The sequence below is a fragment of the Grus americana genome, chromosome 11 (genome assembly GCF_028858705.1).
Source record: "Grus americana isolate bGruAme1 chromosome 11, bGruAme1.mat, whole genome shotgun sequence".
In the NCBI taxonomy this organism is placed as follows: Eukaryota; Metazoa; Chordata; class Aves; order Gruiformes; family Gruidae; genus Grus; species Grus americana.
In genome coordinates, this window is record NC_072862.1 from 17,725,001 (window position 1) to 17,744,615 (window position 19,615).

Consider the following 19,615-nt stretch of genomic DNA (forward strand, 5'->3'; position numbering starts at 1 on the left):
GCTCTGCCTTCTTACCCTGAATGACCACGCTCTTGGGACCCCATCCAGGACAAGATTTTCAGGACCAGGACATCAGAAGACGTATAAATTGTATGAGGTTCAACAAGGCTCAGTGCTGGGTCCTGCACTTGGGTCACAACAACAACCCCAGGCAACACTACGGGCTTGGGGAAGAGTGGCTGGAAAGCTGCCCAGTGGAAAAGGACCTGGGGGGCGTTGTCGATAGCTGGCTGAACATGAGCCAACAGTGTGCCCAGGTGGGCAAGGTGGCCAACAGCATCATGGCTTGTATCAGAAATAGTGTGGCCAGCAGGACTAGGGCAGCGATCATCCCCCTGTACTCGGCACTGGTGAGGCTGCACCTTGAGTACTGTGTTCAGTTTTGGGCCCCTCACTACAAGAAAGGCATTGAGGTGCTGTAGCGTGTCCAAAGAAGAGCAACGAAGCTGGTGAAGGGTCTAGAGCACAAGTCTGATGATGAGCAGCTGAGAGAACTGAGGTTGTTTAGCCTGGAGAAAAGGAGGCTGAAGGGAGACCTTACCATTCTCTACAGCTACCTGAAAGGAGGTTGTAGCCAGTGAGTGTGGGTCTCTTCTCCCAAGTAACAAGCGGTAGGACAAGAAGAAATGGCCTCAAGTTGCACCAGGGGAGGTTTAGATTGGATATCAGGAAAAAATTCTTCACCAAAAGGGTTGCCAAGCACTGGAACGGGCTCCCCAGGGAAGTGGTTGACTCCCCCTCCCTGGAGGTATTTACAACATGCATAGATGTAGTGCTTAAGGACATGGTTTAGTGGTGGATTTGGCAGTGCTAGGTTAACAGTTGGACTCAATGACCTTAAAGGTCTCTTCCAACCAAAACGATTCTATGATTCTAAGAGCCAGGGAAAAACTGCACTATCGGCCACACTGGACAATGTCAGAACAGAGCTCCTAGGGTGAAGGTTTCATTGTACACTGGGGCAGGGGGCATTCACTGACCCCTGCTACACATGAAGAAGATGTTTCCCTACTACCCCTCCTCACACAAACAGGGCAGCAGCAGGGAAAAACAGCCTGGCAGAGATAACCCAGCACAGGTCCTCCTGGGCAGAAAGGCAAGCACGCAAAACGTTAACTTAACTGACCCTACTCTGCCTTTTCCCCCCTTGTCCCTGTCCCTCCATCTCTAATGCCAAGCCCCGTTGAGCTGGGTGGCATACATCACTCCTGTCACACACCTTTCTGCAGCATGACCTACACGAAGCTGGGTAGGAAACTGTTTCAGAGCTGCAGACAAAAAGTTTTCCTACCAGGCAGCTCTGTTATACCTTATTTCAGCTCTGCCTCCTGCAACTGCAAAAAGCTGTGATTGCCAGGAGAGCAGTCTTTTCTACACCTGGCTCGAAGTGTCTCTCACCATTGTCAGAGGTCAGTTTATTGCATGCTGACAGGCAACCCAAGCCTTGGCAGGGCTTTCTGACAGAGGAAAAAACCCTTTATTCAAATGCTTACATCCCAGCAGAAGCTGAAAGACTTTTCAGAGGCATGCAAATCACAAGGCTACTGCTCCACAACGTGCTGAAAGCATTCGGAGAGGGGGCCTGTGTCCTACTGGGCTAGCAAGAGCTGTCTGCATGTGGGCAGAGGGCATCTCTTGCTGCCACCAGCCAGCGCAGCCACAGAGCCTAGAGCGTGTCTTCTTACAACTGCCTTCTATCTATCACAGGTGCTTTTTTTCAAGGACTTCCATTTTTCACTTTCCAAACATCCACAAGTGACCTATAGAAGAACCCATCACTTTCCCTGACCCTGACTAAGCAGATTTTCCTGTTTTCCAGTGACTTCCAGAACTGCAGGTGTCTTACAAGCCCCACCGTTTCAGACTCTGGCTTCATGCCCCTTATGCACCCGTTCACTTTACCTCTTTGTAGATCTTTCCTTTCTCCAGCTGGTTTATTTTGTCCCACTGCAGTGAGCCTTTATCATCCAGTTTTCGAAAAGGTCTGGAAAAAAAGGGGGGAAACGTCAACTTCTTTTGATTTTTGGCGATTGTTACCCAGCAACCACAACATTTGAATCAGAAAAACTGTTTACCTATGTAACAACTAATAAAAGCTCTATGTGAGAAGTGACCTTCTGGGCCTTCTGCTTTATTTTCTCAGGGGAAGAGAAAGTGCAAGAGGGATATACCTTTTCAAAACGCTTCCATTGACTGTAACCATTTCATGCCAATACCCCTAACAACTCTTCTTGCTTTTCAGATACGGAGAAGAGGGAAAAAAAAAATAATAATAAAGACTCCCTCTGGAATGCTAAGGCCAAGAATGCTTTGCCATGAAACACTTTGTGTCCTGTTCCAGTCTGGCTATGCCCCAGCCCAACAGAGACCATGGAATGTCTTAATAGGATAAAACAGTCTGCAGAGTGGATGGAAAGCAGTCTCCGTGCTGATCTCGGCAGCTGACCCGAGCTGGCTCCTGTTCCTGAGGGTTTGCCTGGTTACCTTCCACTTGGACAGAAGCAGCAAAACAAGGCTTAAATTACTTGACCCCCATGAACATTCATGCTCGATGGGAACATTGCTCCCTCTTGGGACAGGAGCTGCAAACTGTGAAATCTGGGATCAAAAGCCCTGGTGCAAACAGAGCACAATCTCATCCAGAAGTACTGTCTGATCCTGAGCTGCCACAGGGCAGAAGGAATCCAGCCTCCTACCATGAACTCTACAGCCTACCTGGGCAAGGGGCTCCTCAACCATGAGTGGTCTCCAGCGCACACCTGCATTTTCCCTCAGAGAAAACACTCCACAGTTCTCTACAGCTCACTATCAGGAGGTTCCCCTTATAAAGCCATTTTGTAGGCTTACTCCTGTTTATGCTAGTGGCCTGGGAAATGGGGGAAGAAAATACTTAAAGAGGAAAGAATAGACCTCTCCCTCAAGGGCAGTCATTCCTGGTCAGTCGTAAGTTGAGGCAACAAAGCAGACACAAGTTCCCAAAGCAAATAATCCAAAGAGAAAAGCGAGGACAGCAGCTTGCCTATCAACTAGTCCCTTGGCAGGTCCTAAACAACCGCAAAACCCAGCTGCCACGTACAAAGGCTTCCAGAGCTGCCAATTACCAAACAGCATGTATCCAGTAACTAAAGGGGGGAAAAAAACCCAAAAACAAAAACAAACAAAAAAACCCCCAAACCACAGATATTTGCTGTGGGGAACAGGAAAAGGAAAGATTTTTGGCGCACACTCAAGACCTGGAGCCAAGAAATGGCCAGTTCTCATACACACCATTCTCCTCTCTTCTTTCTAAATATTTAAGTACATTATTACCACTAAAAATCTAAGTTAAGCCCAGACCATGACAAAACTAACGTGGCTTAAGACAGCCAATTTTAGAAAAACGCCTTCTGCTTGGCACTACCCATTCCATCCACTAATTCCCAGCCAGGTCAGTTTTCATCTCCTCAGAGAATATGTGAGAGGGCAGCAGCAGGCTGGATGCCTACTGGACCTAGATTATGCTTAGAAAACCACTATTCTTTTGGCAGGTAAAAGGAGCCATTTACACCAGGGAAGGGGGCCCAAAACCTGAGGCCCACAGGCAGCAGTGCGGTATTACTCCGGGACACATACTTCCGCCGATCAGTGAAGAAATTGGGCTTGCCGGCTTGCACAATGACCAAGTCGAATAAGTCCCGCCAGTTCTTGCCAACCATGTGTTTCATTCCTTTGTCCCTAAGGGCAAAGGAACAGAAAAGTTAACAGAGCCAGTACTCTTTTTCACCCAACACTGCATTTTTACAACAGTCTGTCCTAAATTTACTCTCATTTCAGTAACAGAGAAGAAAGCCCCCAAGGCTGTCTCATTGCATGAAGTATTGATGTAGCACTTTGACTGTTTCGAGCTGTCTCAACCTTTCTCCTGTACCGTGGGAAGTCCAGAGAAGTCTGCGATGCTGCAAAACCTGCTAGAGGTAATCTGAAGTGGCCACTCTGTAACGGTGTGGCCAGCCACACCATTGTATCTATCTTCTTCAGAAAGTGAGAGTCAATGACGTAGAGAGCTGTGGGGTGCAACATTCACCACAACCGGTTCCCAGAGAGCACTCTCATGACTATTGCCACAAAAGCCTCTAGCATACAACTTTCAGATGCTCACAGGAGAGACCACGCTGCACAGCTTTTGCTGTGCCGTGGTGACCCATCGATGTGCAATAACGGTACTCACACAAAGCTAAAGGGACTGTTTGTAATGAGGAAGAGTTTCTTCTTGTGGTTCACCAGTCGGTTTAGCACAGCATAGATTTCATCCCCGTGCAGAATATACTGTTCTATATCGGAATAAAACAGACATCATCAATCAAAAAATTTTGGCATAAGTCACGACCACATTTCTTTATAAACAAAACCAAACCTAGCCCCTAGAGCATGGGGTTGCAAAAGGCCAGAATTAGATCCACCTCAGGCAGGCAGGCAGTGAACCACCATGGCGACAAAACGGCCTTCCTCATCCTCATCCATCTCATCGAAAGGGAAGAGAAAGACTGAGGAACTGAAAAGGCTGGTGAAAAAGAGGGTTGATACCAAACTGTCACAAAGGACAGGCACAGCCACTCCAGGCCATGTTGCTACCAGGAGCTTTCTTTCCCCAGAATGACCGGAAAGCCCTTCCAGGTGGTGCCTTTGCATGTTCACATCATGCCAAGGCCCATCAGCTCTCGCTTACAAGCTGAAGGAAAACAGAAACACAAACAATGAGGTAGCTGTTTCCTCCATTAAAACAGATCCTCCACCTGACCCTAAATACCACTTGATTTTTAATGCTACTCTACCCCTCAGCTGCCTTTAGGCATGCCACAATCAAGTATTTCATTAAGTTCTTTGTCCTCCTCACTCCTGTGACAGCATGTAGGGCCTACACAGTCATCACAGAACGTGACACATCAAAATGGATTTGGCGCCAGAGCTCTATTTAACTCACCCAGATCTTTTTCAATCCATTTGTACATCACTCCTTTCACATGTACATCTCTAATAGCATCCTAAAGAAAAGGGCAGGGAAAAAAGGTTCAGTTTTACATATGGCATTCCCATTTCCCAGCGTGCAAACCTATTGCCACCACTGAGGACCAATACAGTAATGACACATCCTCTCTTCTTGCTGAATGAACAAAAGCTACATTAATGCTAAGCAGATGACCTTGTACAGCCAGGCTCACCAACATACCAAGAACACCATGGTGGCTAGGTCAGCTGATGCACTATAAGGTGAAGAACCTCAAAAACTCTCCATGAAAGCACAACTTCCTTCCTGCTCCTGGAAGCCAGCACATGTTAACACACTTTTACCCAAGGCAATCAAAACCATTTACTGCCCCAAAACTGCCACTAGCTGGCTTTTCTTCCTCCCTGTGTCTGTAGAAGCTCTGCCAAATGTGACTCAAAGGATGGGAGCGTGGCTGAGGCGAACAGCAGCAGAGGTGAGCATCTGTGATTCCAAAATGCTCCTCACAAGCCAAGGAGGGCTACAGCTCCCAGCCCTGGATGGCCAGTGGGTACAGGCAGAGCAGAAGCTTCCACTGGGAGGGTGAGGGATTTTTGCCAAAACAGAGCTGCCCACTTTTCAGGAGGGACGCAAGTTAAAAGAGTTACTGTCAAGGGCATCCAAATATCCTCTATTTTCCAGGCCAGAGGCCAAGATGCAACACATTTTTGGACACACCCAACTGAGATTCTTCCCAAGTCTCCATCCAGTGAGATATGCCAGATACACAAAACCATTTCCAGAGGAGCAACACATTTTGCAGTGTATGCACATGCAAATGCTGGTTTTAATGGTACCGTTTTCATCCCTGACAATTTAGAGAGGTAAACAAATGCTGCCTTTCCCCAGGACCCTCAAATCCCTGTGACACTTCGTGTGCTCCTTCGGGAGTTGCCCTTTCACACTGGATTCCCACTCTTGCCACTGACATTGCTCCAGTGACACTTGCACACAACACCACACAGTCACCTGGTCTCATGCCAGTGCTGGTGAAACCAGCTCATCACCCCAAAAATTGTTTCCTTCAAAGTGGAGAGAGAACCAGAATTTACAACTTAGGTGGGAGACAATGAAGGAGGCGGCGTTACCTCTTCAAAACAGAGTTTCAGGGGTCTCTTTCTACCGTGTGGGTTTGAATGGTAAAAAGGCAGAGGTCACATCTCATTCACCAAGAGACTGCCTTATTGGAAAGAAACTGATCAAAAAGCAAGAGGACTAACAAGAAAACAACTTTCTCTTACCAGCACTGGCACTAAAAGCAGGCAACACTTTGGATTTGTGTCAAAATTACCTTTGCAGAGCAGAAAGAGAGTCCAGTGTGCTCCTTCCTTAAAACCCTGCCCCCAAAAAAGAAAAAAAAAAAAAAGAAGAAAAAAAAAGGAAGAACTATAAGGTTCCTGCAGGTAAAATCTTGGTAGCCTGGGGAGGTGTCAAACAGGGCTCAGAAACTCCTCCAAAGGAAAGCAGGGTAAACTGCAGTTCTTACTCTCTAATACAAAGCCACCAAACTGGTGTGATGGGACTACTTGATTTACATGTCAGCTTCAACCTTTATCATTGCCTCAGGGTCTGCCCTTTTGACTCAGTGCAGTGTCTCTAGCACTCAACCTGCTTCCAAACAGACAGATTACAGCTAAGAATTACAGAAGAGTGTCAGGTTTAGACATGTCTTAACTCACTGTGAGCCTGCACTGTAATAACAGTTGGGGCTATGCAAGTCCTCTCAGACACCTGTCTGTGTAGGCACAGAAAGATCTCTGGGCTCATGTCCACAAATCATTGCTTTACACTTGCACTCCGATACTGCAAAGCAATAAGTTTTGCTAAAATGTTCGTTTATCCTCATTGTACAGCAAAAAGCAAGAATTCTTCTGGTGACAGCACAGGACAGTCCCCAACTTTTCAGTATAGATTTCAGGCATTGGCACAGATTTTCTGTTGGAGGTCTCTTCTCTGCCTACCTCTGTCACTCCTCAGGAATGACCACATCCCTCAGCAAAGGATGCAAAGACAAATGCCAGGATGAGCACTCAAGAGTTTTGGGCCTTGAACACACCATTTGCCCTGTATTGAGCAGGTATTAGGCTATGGCAACCACCCACCTGCTCTCAAGATTTCAATTAGGAACGCATCCATTTTGACCTCAAAAGAAGGTTCAGAAGACACTCTTGACAAAAGGCCTTGGGAGTCAGCTGTATCCCCTTTTTCCCACCCCAAGAGCAAAAACAACCACAACAACTAACACCCTAGAAATATGTTAAGGTTTGTGGGAAACTGGCTGGTAAGCTCTTATCAAGCACTAACAGAAGGTCAGAACATAAGCTGTAATCCTTGGCTGCAGCAAAGCTGGCAGCGTGGATCCTTATCACAAAAGCAGCAGCACAGATGCAGAGCTCCATTTCACTGACAAGAAGACTGAGCAGCGTATGTGTGGGCTGCTAGCAGTGGATGAGCATAAGATTCCCACAAGGTACAAATCAAAAACCCCTCTCCATGGAAAAAGGCATGTGATAAGGCTTGGCTATCAAGGAAGACGGATCATCTATCAACAGAAGTCACCAAGAGCAGCAATCTCAAGCACTTACATCTTGCCTACAACATTAACTAAGAAGTCAAACAGTACCCCCTAACAACGCTGATGATCCAATGCAGCCCTTTCAAATGTCAGGAGTGAAGCTGGAGGGCACAGTTAGCACCTTGGAGTAACTGGCTCTTGAAAGTTAGTCACCCACTGGAAAACACCCCGAAAGGATCAGACTGCTCTGTAGCTGCAAAGGGAAGGGGTAGACTCTCAGAGCAGGCAAGGGCAGGTGTTTCACAACAGTCGTTGTATAAGGCAAACCGTTTGGTACACCACCAGACCGAGCCTCTTTGAAAAATAAAATATTAACAAGAAAACATAGAGCTTAAAAGTCTGCAGAACCAGAAAACATTTACACAAGCTTTGTGACATATTTCCTATGGAAGGGCCTTCAACCTAACCAGCCTGGGCACTTCTGCGAGAGGTAACATACAACACCACCAACTCTGTAGTACAGACAGAAACCTAATATGTGCTGAAAACACAGCTTTGAATATTCCCTAGTAATGCTCTAATCTAAAGGGGTGACAACACTGTCATATTAGGCTACTCACTGACAGCCCCTTAGGTTTGGGTACTGCAGAGCTCACTGGTGCTAACAAGCCTAAGAGCTCACAATTCTGATGTGGTGTGAGCTACCGGGCAGTTGACATTTTACTTACGGATATATCCTTGTAAAGATGCACCTGGTCAAACTCAATGCCATGACTTATGAAGTAGTCAATGACTGAAGAGAGCAGCGTCATTTCAGGAAGAGAAAAAATGTCCATAAACTGCTTAAGTGATGGACCCTGGAAAGCAAATAATGAAAGAGACACATTAAACAAAAAATACTTGGCGGGGGGAGGGAAGTAAAGCCAAGAAACAAACTCATATCACCCAGTACTATCTGGAATACATTCCAGGATAACAAAAAGAAAGGCTAATGTGGAAAGTCCCAGCCACTCAGCAAGTAGCCCTCTCTTTTCAATCAAAGCACTAACCTAATGCATCAACACTTGACAAGAGAGAGGTTTCTCCTTCACAGAAATCATTAAACAAAGCCAGCATCATTAACACCATGGGGTGAAGGTGGAGGAAGTGGGGAGTCATTCCTAGACGCTAACTTTTATTTCAACCCCATGCCCTCTGCTTCCCACCTGGCCTCTTGGCATTACCACGGGTGCCAAGAGACAACAGTGGCCCTTGCTGGAGGTGCCCCATTGCTCATCTAAACCAGGCTGTGACATTGGACACATGGGTACTGCAGCAGCTCTAACCACATTGCAGAGAGGTTTCACACAGCAATGCAAGAATCACTCCAACAAGCAGTTTGTCAATGCCTGCCTGTCCTTGAGTTGCTACAGAAAACCCAGAGTGGGCACAAAGAAGAAGAAAAATACCTTCGGCCCACCCAGCAGTCAAGTGGAAAGGGACAATTAAATTCTGCCCAAGGAATAACTCAGCTTGCATTAGGCAAGGTTGCAATTCTTCCTTACATTTGCTATTTTTGTTGCCGATCAATCACAAACCTATCAGCAGGTCGACAGCCAACTTTGGCTCCAGAGAGGCCTTCCAATAAAATAAAGCTTGTTTATTCAGTATGTACCACCTGTGCAGAGGACTGTGGTGAGTCTCACTAGCAAGCTGAAGCTGAAATCAGTTTTTCCATCTTTTATCGCTGAAGTGTCAGATCAGCCAAGGGAACCATTACTAAGGTCTTGTACATGAAAAGCAATTTGGGACGTACACAGACCTCTCAATGAACCCAGTCACCAGAGATGTCCTGGCAATCCAGTCGCATCATGCCTGTGCATGTGAGCTTTGAGCAATCCATGACTGACCGCTGCAAAGTTGCAACTCCCTAGGATAATACTGGTCCACATCAGAAGGCATTTATTATAGCTATGCGACAGACATGAAAACAGCATCTTAAAGATCACAGAAGTTCCACATGGTGGAAGCTGACAGAGGGCACGTGCGGGCTAATGGCAAACATGTCCCACTGTCACGTCAAGATGTAACAACAGTAATATCTCCAATACCTCCCATTTAGTCTGGTCTTATAAGGCTAGAACAAGAGACTAGCACTGTGTTTGCAGCACTACCTAAAGGCAATATTGGGACAACACAAATTGGGGTCAAGAAAGGAGATCCAAAAGGGCAAAGGAATATCAAACAGCATTTTGCCTGAGGTCTGTTACCAAAAAATGCTGTGATCAAAAGCTGTGCTGGTATGCTGAGGGTTATACAATTTCTATCCATCCAGCACAGGACAATTTGACCTACAGCAGAAGAGAACACAAATAACACCCCCTGGTTTGGGCCATATAACGTATGTGGTGGTGCTGCTTAGCAATACTTGCTGAATCCTTTCAATAGACTTTTGTCCATTTTGATGTGTGGTTGCTAAGGGAACTTTTCTCCCACTAGCAAACCCAAAATTTCCTGAAAATATCTCCCACCTTTTTTTCCTGTCCAGGGATTCTGGGAAAGAAGCAAGAGGGACACAGACAGGCAGTTCCCACTGAAATCACTAGCTATGGGATTTAGCAGAGGGCAGCAGAACAATGACCTGTCCCATCAAGACCTTAAGCATAGAGGAGACAGTTAAATGTTCAATGTTAAGAGCAAAGACTTACCTTGTAGGTAGTCAACCTGATTTTATTTTTGTGCCTTATGCCATCATCCTACAAGACAAGTCCAGCCTCCCCTCCTCCCTTTAGTAGCCTCAACCTCCTTATAGCAGACATATTCACAAAAGTCAGGATGAACACTGGAGCAGTTTTACAAAGAATGCTACATATGCTTTTTCTACAACACCCGTAAGTTCCCCGCCTTCAGTACAGGCCAGCACTAGTCCTGCCAGCAAAAGCCACACTAGTTGCATTGTCTAACCTTGGGCAACATCTGTGCCTACCTACTGCAGGTGTTGGGATGCCAGTAGCTGTCCACACGCTCTTGCCAACAGAGGATCAAGAAAACCCTTAAGAGACAATATTTACACACTTCACCTACATCAGTCCCATTGGTCTTATGCCTTGTTGCCTGGAATCACTGACCTGGCAGACTTTCCTGTTACCCATACAGGTAGCGACATCAGCATGGCAGACTAAGGAATACAAGATCAAAGATCCCTGCTAAAGCCACACTCCACACCAATTGCACTGCACCTCCTCACACCAGCAGTCATCTTAACCCAGCTGCCTTCCCACTAATGCGTTAGTGGCACAGGTTGAGCAGACATTGCTGGATGCAAATGTAATTTGTATATACTTTTGTTCTCTTTGGGATCCATCTATTAGTTTATGGATTTCATTACATTATCAGGAGAAGAGATTCACCTCTTCAGAAAGAATAAGCTGCTATCCCTGCCTCTGTGGCCAATGTTACACCAAATGTTTCAACACTAACTACAGGAAAGAAGAAAACCCCTGGTACGTACAAAGCAGCACAAAAAGGCACCTTGGCATGAGCACCTGGTCCTACAGAAAGCCACAACTCGAAACAGATTTCATATTTACATTTCATATTTATTTAAAAAGAAAGGTGAAATCATCTCAAGTTTGCCTGGAGTGAGGAGAGTTGCACAGCGAGAGGTTAATCGAGTGCAGTTTATAGACAGATATCAAATTCTAAACAGAAACATCCTATTTGAAAGCTGGAAACAAGACGGAGCTATAAACAGAGCAATATTTATCCAGAAAGCAACCACTCAGATTAATTGTTCCCAAGAGAGAGAGAGAGAAATTAAAAAACGACCATGCTGGAGACTTCACACAGCAGACTCAGAGAGGTATTACCAGAGGAAGCCTGCCCTTCTCCTTCCAGCGTCCCCTAAGGCAAGTGAACTAACAAAGGGCAAGAAACAAAGTAGTTCTGGGGGAAAGGGATGTGAACTGCCCCGCTTGCCCACTGCACCACACTAGACACTGGAGGAATAAAAAATCTCTCCTTTCTCTAGTTCAGGCAACCAAAGGATTTCTACAGCTCCTATGGATGGAATTTCAGTACTTTACTGTAACAGTAAGCTTTTCTGCCTAAGAAATGCCCCCAACACTCATGGATGTCAGCCCTATGAATAATATCCACTGAGTAGGTCTGAAGAGATGTGGAGGGGGGATCCCTTTCATGAAGAAAAAAACTCCTACCCAAAACCAAAGAGAGAAAGGCATTGCAAGCACCCTGCTGCTGCTACACACGCATACCCCCTCCCACACAACTCACTGCAAACACCGTCACTGCAGGCTACCCTGGTAGCTTGGGAGCTAGATTTGGCCAAGGAACAAGCAGGACACATCTCCCTATCAGTCTCCAGAGCCATTCAGCTCTAGGCCAATAGCCCTGGTGTTTAGGAATGCTTTGCAAATGGCTTTCACATGCTAAACTGCTAAATAACCTCTGGGGCAAATTCCCACTAGAACAAAAACACACACTGCAGCTCACTAGGGATTGAGCCTTTCGGAGTCCAAGGGAGGCTGGAGTCATTTACGTGCTCATACAATTCACTCTGTTTTCCTAGCTGTTAAAAGAGCTGCTGCATCATAGCAGTAAAGGGCTTACAATACCTTGCCATAGAAGTCACTCATCTGGTACAGGGGGATGTGCTGCGTACCACCGTAGAGTTCGATTACCTCTTCGTCAGGCACTGGTTTGAGCCCTCTAGACACAAAATAACAGAAATAGTTTGTCAATAATCACTAGTCTGCACACAGCTGCAAACTGCAGAGAAAGAGTAGGTGGGACAAACAGGCTCCTTTCGAAAACTCACAAATTTCTCTTGCACAAAAGAGCTAGCCAGAGAGCCTGACAGCTCCATGGTTTCTTAAGATTCACATAAAATCTTTCAGGACACATTCTTCAGATACCTTGTTTGCTCCTTCAAGTTAATTGAGGGGCTTTATCCACATTCCAGCAGAGAGTTCAGACAGAGGCTTCTCTCTGTATGCTGTCAATCTGCTGATGGGACTGCTGGACTAAACCGGCCCCACGACCTGACTTTGGCAGCACTGGGTAACTGTAGGTTTGGAGAGGTTGCTTCCACGACGTGTATCGCCATTAAATGCAAAGGTGTAAGAAAAGAGCTTTCTGAATATGGGATTTCCTTCCTATTCAGTTTTCCTAAGCAAAACAAGTTCTTCACTAAGACCATTCAACAGAGATCGCTGTTTGTCCCCAAAACACCATAATCACAGGTGAGCTGTAACTTTAGTGAACATCAGGTTATCTGACTGCTGCAGGTTTTGCCTCTTGCACAATTTTGATGGCTGTTAACTCAAGCAGTCAGCAACTTTCCCTTTCTCCTTTCCTATTCAGTCATGGAACAGCCTCTGAGAAGTTAAAAGTTGTCGCAGTTGTGCTCAAAAGCAAAGGACAGTTTAGGAAAAGGACACTTCAAGAAGGATAGTTACAAATGGATAATAGGGAAAAAAGTTTAAATGTGTTTTAGCTAAAAATCTCTTGATGAAGCTAAAGTGAAATACAGGGTAGTACCAACCCTTCCTTCCCAATCCCCCAAAAGCTAGCACTCAAAGAAGCCAATTCTCTCCGATTATGAAACTCCCTTCTTAATATTCTTAGAGTGTTTACTGTAACTGAAGCTTAACAGCAAAAGGGCAGAGTTCAAGAAAAGAAAACATTGGTTTCCATGCTCAGGAAATACAACACAGATTTACAGGAGTTTTGCTACCAATATCTATGAATTACTACTTCTTACACACCAAGCCCACTCCACTTTGGGGCAAGTCTCCAGTCTCACAACTTTTTGGAGAAAAGTTTGCTCTGCACTGTTTCAGCCACTTATTCCAAAGCACACCCAGCTCTCCTTGGAAAACAAGAGAAGAGAAGGAAAAATAGAACAACCTTGGCCTTAAGGCCCTGATTCTGATGCATCATTTCTTTATTGACATGTGTGTACTGCTTTCAGATTTTATTTGCACATCCAAACCACTCTCCTCTTAGCTTTGTGACAAGGCACAGCAGACCATTGCTGGGATATACAGGCCTGTCTTCTCCAGGCAAGAGTGTATGTGGACCACACACAGAGGAGTCCTTTCCTAGTTGCACTGTTTGCTCACTGACATTAGCCCAGATATGCTGTAGCTGCAACTCAGACATCGTGCAGGGTACGTGACCAGATGCATCATTAACCATTACACAAAGCTCCAGGTCTTTCCACCCACACTTGGCTTGAAATGCTTGAGAAAAATAACTCCCTGCAATTATATGCCAGGTAAGCCCTTGAAGCAAGTGCAAACAGGATAAGCCAGATGCGACTGTGCTCTGCTCAAAAAAAAAAAAAACCAAAACCAAAAAACCAAAACAAACCAAAAACCACCCCATATGCCATGAACATATACTCAGGTTTCGTAATCCACCTTTGCATATATGGACATTTAGAAAATAATTTTCAGAACTGACAGACCTATATGCCGTCCCCAGCTGGACATAATGGAAAGCATCGATCTTCATCAGAAGACTCTGTGATAAGGGATAAATATTTACTGTTAGAATTGGGTAGGTTTGCACTGAAACCTTATTTAAGTTTCAAGTTCCACATAAATGATATTTAGAAAATAAAATTCAATATAAACATCCCACATCTGCATATTTTAAGCTGCACTTATTCCCCAGCCACTTTTAAACACACATTCATACAGTGACTTTTTATTGGCCTCTATGGCAAAAAGATCATCTTTCTATGAGCTGAAACACCACTGTCTGTTACGCTCCAGAGTTTGTGGACAGGGATGCAGTTGAAAAACAAAGAGAACAATGTTTCTGTGCCTCAGACAGTCTCTTCTTATCTCCCTTCCAAAAGCACACACATTCCAAAGGAGCTTTGTGTGCACAAGAGATCTCTTTCTCCTCACATTTATCTTAAGCAGAACTAAGTGGGCAAGTTTTGGTTTAGAGCGCAGCTTTGCCCAGTTGTTTTCTCTACACAAGAGCTCTCCCCTCCACCACTTCTCCCTCTCCCCAACAGACATACAAGCAAAGATGTTCACAAGCACACCAGGCTGGTAACATCAGAGCTTTCTTTGCATTTTTTTGTACCAGACTCCTCTATTCATGCGTCATCCCTTCTCCTCCATCCATCATTCTGAAGCCATAACACAAGTTCTCAGGGCATGGAAAGCAGCCTCACACTAAACTTGCATTGCTTTGCAACTTGAGTGAGGACACAGCATCAAATTATTTGTGCTGTTTCTACCACAGTGCAAGGTAATTGATTCCTTGAGCATTCACAACCTTCAGGTACCTTCTTTTATCAGGATACCATATCAGTGCAGCTTGTTACACCGTGGGCAGACCTCCCACTAATTTGTGAGGAGTATAGACAAATATGCTGAAAGATTTAGACAGGCACTACCCAGTTTTTTATGTGTTTTGCAAACTCTGATCCTGAGAAAAGAGAGTTCTCACCTTCTACTCACTCAAAGGGCGCTTTGCTTGGCTAGGCTAGTCACTTCTGTGTTGCTCTGATGTATCAGCCAGAGATTTAAACAGAGAAAGAAACTTCAGTTTCTCACAGATCTACTTCCTACTTTGTAAAGTCAGAGGCATGAGTGGTCTGCTGCCATGCTGTCACGGCAGCTAGGACAAAAGACACAGGAAAACTCTATATAGTTTTTTCCTCATTCTCTTTTGTTGATGCTGCTGGAGAACAGCACGCACACTCCAGCCTGTACTGCCCGCTTCCCTGAATTTGCTCAAAGCTCAACATAAGAACAGCTACTACAGTGAAGCTACTTTCTCTGCTGTGCTTCCACCTGACTGCCTGGCTGCATCACAGCAGCATTACATCACTGGGCATCAGGCTTTCAGGGAATCCATCCAAAATACTGAAAAGGGTTAAAGCTAATGCTTGCACTTTGCTTGCTTGTGCTTCTAAGAAGCATGCATCTCAAGTAGCTTGGATCTTTTTCCAAGCAGTCCTATTATTCGGGGTGGGGGGTGGGGAAGGCTTCCTAAAGCATTCTCTGACAAGTCATTTCTATTATTAGAGTAAGACATAATGCCTCTGCTCCTGGCAAGTACTTGTAGATGCAAGATTGAGGTTTGTTGCTTAAATTTCCTGAAAGACAGAAACGATCACGCAAACAAGACGAGTTTTCTACTAATTAGCTTGTCGAATTAATTGACTTTTAAATTGACAAGGCTGTTTACCAGAGGTCTTTGCTAGAATGTCCCATTCTGCTAGAGGTTATGCGAACACAAAAGACATCTTTCCCTTGGAAAGTTTATAAGCAGGAAGAACCCAGGCAGTGAAAAGCACAGCCACCCGGACTATGTATTTCACTGTTCGTTTGGTGATCGATGTTATTGTAAGCAATGACAAAGTATTTCCACTAAAAACAGAATGGAATAGAAGACAGAGCCCAGGAGACTGAACTTTGTACAGCTTACCTTTTGTACATCATAGTGAAGTCCACGTATGGCAAACCCTGGAATGTAGTCATACTTCGCAAGCCCTTCTGGATACTGGGAAGACAAACAGTGACATGGGTAGAGGCATAAGCACTGGGTTATCAACAAAATTATTTCACCTGTTGAGCCGGCTTAGCCCTGCCTGTGTCTCACCCCAGGCATAAACTGACCAAGGAACAGGTGCACTTAATTTTGCCCCTTCAACAAAGAAAGCGGATGAATGGAGAAAGACATAAAGGATCAAGATCCCCAAAACTAGTTTCTCTCATGTAAAGGACATTAGTGAAAACATAAGAGATTCACTCAGGCAGTGAGGACACTTCTAGTAAGCTCCATTCAATCCATATATTTGGCAAAGCAATGGCACTGCAGAGCCCCTCTAAAAAGAAAGACAAGACAAGAAGAAAATGCACAGGTCACCTATTGCAAACAGGGTGTCCATTACTGGACACGCTATACAGCCTCATCCACACTGACTTGCACGTGTCAAGTCCTGTACAGCTTCAGTGGTGGCTCACGGTTCGTTGTTCATCCACCACGTGTACCTCGAACCAGCAATTCTGTAGGCATTATTTCCATGGTTAGGTAAAACAGACCAGACCCTTCTAGATTAAGGTTCCTGTTCCATATTTATAAAACTTCAGGAATGTAGAGCATGGTAAATTGTCTCAAAGGCAATTAATTCCACACAGATACAAAACTTTCTGCAATCAATGATTGTGAAACATGAAATTTATCTCAATAAAACAAGTAATTGACACATGCACACAATGAGGCATTTTGCAAGCACGTCTGGGGCGTTGCAAAGACAGCAGTAAGCTTAATTGAGTGGAAATTCTTAGCACATCATTACCTTGAATTGTTCTATTAGGATGTCTCTGGCAGTGTTGAAAATCATAGAATGTAGTAAATTAGAATACTGTGCTAATGTGTAATCATAGTCAAAGCCATATATCTCAACATCTCCCAGGCTGATCTCGTTGTTAGCGTAGATAGCGGCCGGGTTGAGGAGATTGCAGACTCCTGGTGGGAGGAGATCTAAGAGAAGGGAAAGGGGAGAGGTTAGAGAAACTGAGAGGATCACTGAAATTTCAACTTTTCATTGTGGACCTGACAGCAGCTGGAAGTACCACACAGCAGCAGCAAAGGAGCGCAGTGCTGCTGTCAAAAGCTGCTGCTGTTAACCCACTCAAATAATCCTCCCCGTGAAAAAACACACTGCGAAACCTCTGGCTGCGTTTGGTGATGGTGCTAACCACTTTCACAGTAAGACTGACCTTTTGTGTCAGTACGCAGGTCTCTGGCCTACATAAAGCAAAGCAGACTGGAGATTTTGAAGTGTCAAATTTCTAGCTCACAGAAGCTGCATTTTCAGTAGGCTCACCAATGTGAAAGGTAGCTGTAATGTATCATCAGAAAAACATGCACCCCTCACTTAAAACTTGAGCAAGACAAACAGGCTAACTCTCCTCTTTGAGAAACCTCAAAGAATACCTCAAATTAGGAATTCTGAGGTTTGCCTTTTGGCATTTTTTGTTTCTCACAGAAGCAGCCAGACTTCACAGAACAATCCTGCAGGTACCAATAGGGCTTATTATTATTATTACTAATCAGCAGGATAAAACAAGGTTTTGTACAAACACCAACAAAATGTAAAAAAAAAAAACCAACACTTTAAGCTCTGCTCTTGGTGCAAGTAATGCAGATAGCAACAAGTTATCTGCTTTCCTCTGATAAACAGCTGTGGAAACAGCTCAGTCCTTGAGTGTGGGTTGTCACTTCAAAACAGGGTCACTGTTCAAGATTCTTGTGAATAACACTTGGCTCCCCAGACCACTGGGAAAATGGGGGTTAAGTGACCTAGCAGCTGAACTACCTGTATATCCTTTTTCAGAGCTGTCTAGAGAGCCTTAGCTGCACTACAATGGGAGAGACAGGAACAGACCCTCCCCAGGCTTCCCGCTCCAGAGAGCTGTCCATTGCAAGATGAGAAAGAGCAATAAAAATAGTTCCCCGTAGTAGGTTGCCTAGTCACATCCACACTGGGGGACAGAGAGGGGAAGGAGACATTTCCTCCCCCCTCAAAGACGGGTAATTTTCTCTTTGAATGATAGGAAAAGTGCAGACATTTTCCAGATCCTACACAGCATCAGTGGGTAGGATTTTTTTTTCCCTTCCTACCTTTACTTTTGGCTTTTAGCAAGAACCCCTGTGCCAGTTCTTTAGTGCTTCCTTGCTATAAAACCAAGTTTCATTTGAATCTAGAATAAAAAAAATATTATTAGAAAGAGATACCAGCCAATAAAGACTTTATTTGGAATGATTACACAATTTAGGTAAAAGTCCGAAGCACATTTGCGAGCACTAATCCAAAGAGGTGACCAAAGAAATAGAGGAGTCAGATATATCATAACACTTATATTTCAGGGGACAGAAGCATTGCAAAACATACCAACCCCCTCTCCGAGCTCACTTTCCTTTGGCCTTCAAATGCAATTCACCAGATCAACTAGAAAAGAAAGCAGTATTTTAAGGCAGGAGGGCTGACTTACTGGCTACACAGCAAGAACAAGAGCCTTCTTTCAGTGACTGCTGGTGGCAAAGTTCCTGGAAGAGGCTGATGAGAGTGGACACAATCAGAGTACTTGCCACTGGGATTTTAAGAGATGGGAAATGTAAATAGGATTCAGATTATCATAACTTTCATCCTCTCGTCATAAATGCTCTCTGCACCATAAACAAACAGAGCTCCACTTCCTGTCCTCACCTCCAGATAACTTGTGGGAAGATCTTCTTCTAAGTATACCCTGGGATTTGCAGGGTGTTATGTTTCTTCCTCACAAGGAAAATGACACAACTCTAATCACATCACAGTGTAAATATGCAGTGCTTTCCTCTCCTAATGAAAGCACTTTTTTTAGGGCAAATGCACCCCACTTGTTGCTACCATATCCCTACGGAGAGGTCACTCTTCCAACATTCACCATTTGCTAACAGATTTATCACAACACATTTTGATAGTCTGAGAGCAGCACAAAATACCATTGCCCAAACTCCATCTCTCCTTTCACAGAAGACACGAGACCCATCTAGATTCAATGACATACTGCAAAATACAATAGGAAAAGCTAAGGGAGCGGTATGATTCTGTAAAAGGGTAGTCTGAGATTCGCCAAGCACATGAAGCAAGTCTTATCTGTGATCAGAAGCAAGAGGAGTAACTGTGCCACAGTATGATTTATGAAGTATATTTAGACACACTGCATGAAGTCATACTCCTCTGTGCCAGCCTCAAATGTACAGAGCCTCTCTGCTCTTCTCTGACAGCCTCCTGCCCAGCTCATTTTACCCCACTCAGACATTTTGTCACTAACACAGCATGTTCTCTCTTACCTCATAAAGGCTGAAGAAATATGCATATGCTAGCCAAAATGCTTTGTCACCATTGCCTTACACATCACGTGTTCCCTGTGCACACTTTTTGGAGCACCACAAATCTCCTTGCTGTCTTTCCTATCACACGTCATCATCACCAAACCAAACTTGCAGCAGCTTGTTGACAGCTTGCTTTTTCCACACTGTCATCCTCGATCTTAAATTTA

General features: G+C 44.7%; 1 protein-coding gene across 3 annotated transcripts in view; it reads right to left on the reverse strand.

Annotated features, from left to right (window-relative positions):
• The window catches only part of NT5DC2 (5'-nucleotidase domain containing 2), a 28,940-nt gene that overhangs the window by 4,263 nt on the left and 5,062 nt on the right, over nucleotides 1-19,615 (reverse strand). For all 3 annotated transcript variants that reach the window (XM_054838372.1, XM_054838370.1, XM_054838371.1), the window contains 9 exons: nucleotides 16,867-17,051; nucleotides 15,993-16,067; nucleotides 14,008-14,063; nucleotides 12,152-12,245; nucleotides 8,267-8,395; nucleotides 4,961-5,021; nucleotides 4,208-4,310; nucleotides 3,613-3,714; nucleotides 1,903-1,984 (listed from right to left, as the gene is read on the reverse strand). In XM_054838372.1, coding sequence (XP_054694347.1) covers nucleotides 1,903-1,984; nucleotides 3,613-3,714; nucleotides 4,208-4,310; nucleotides 4,961-5,021; nucleotides 8,267-8,395; nucleotides 12,152-12,245; nucleotides 14,008-14,063; nucleotides 15,993-16,067; nucleotides 16,867-17,051 — 887 coding nt within the window. The remainder of the gene's footprint in view (nucleotides 1-1,902; nucleotides 1,985-3,612; nucleotides 3,715-4,207; nucleotides 4,311-4,960; nucleotides 5,022-8,266; nucleotides 8,396-12,151; nucleotides 12,246-14,007; nucleotides 14,064-15,992; nucleotides 16,068-16,866; nucleotides 17,052-19,615) is intronic.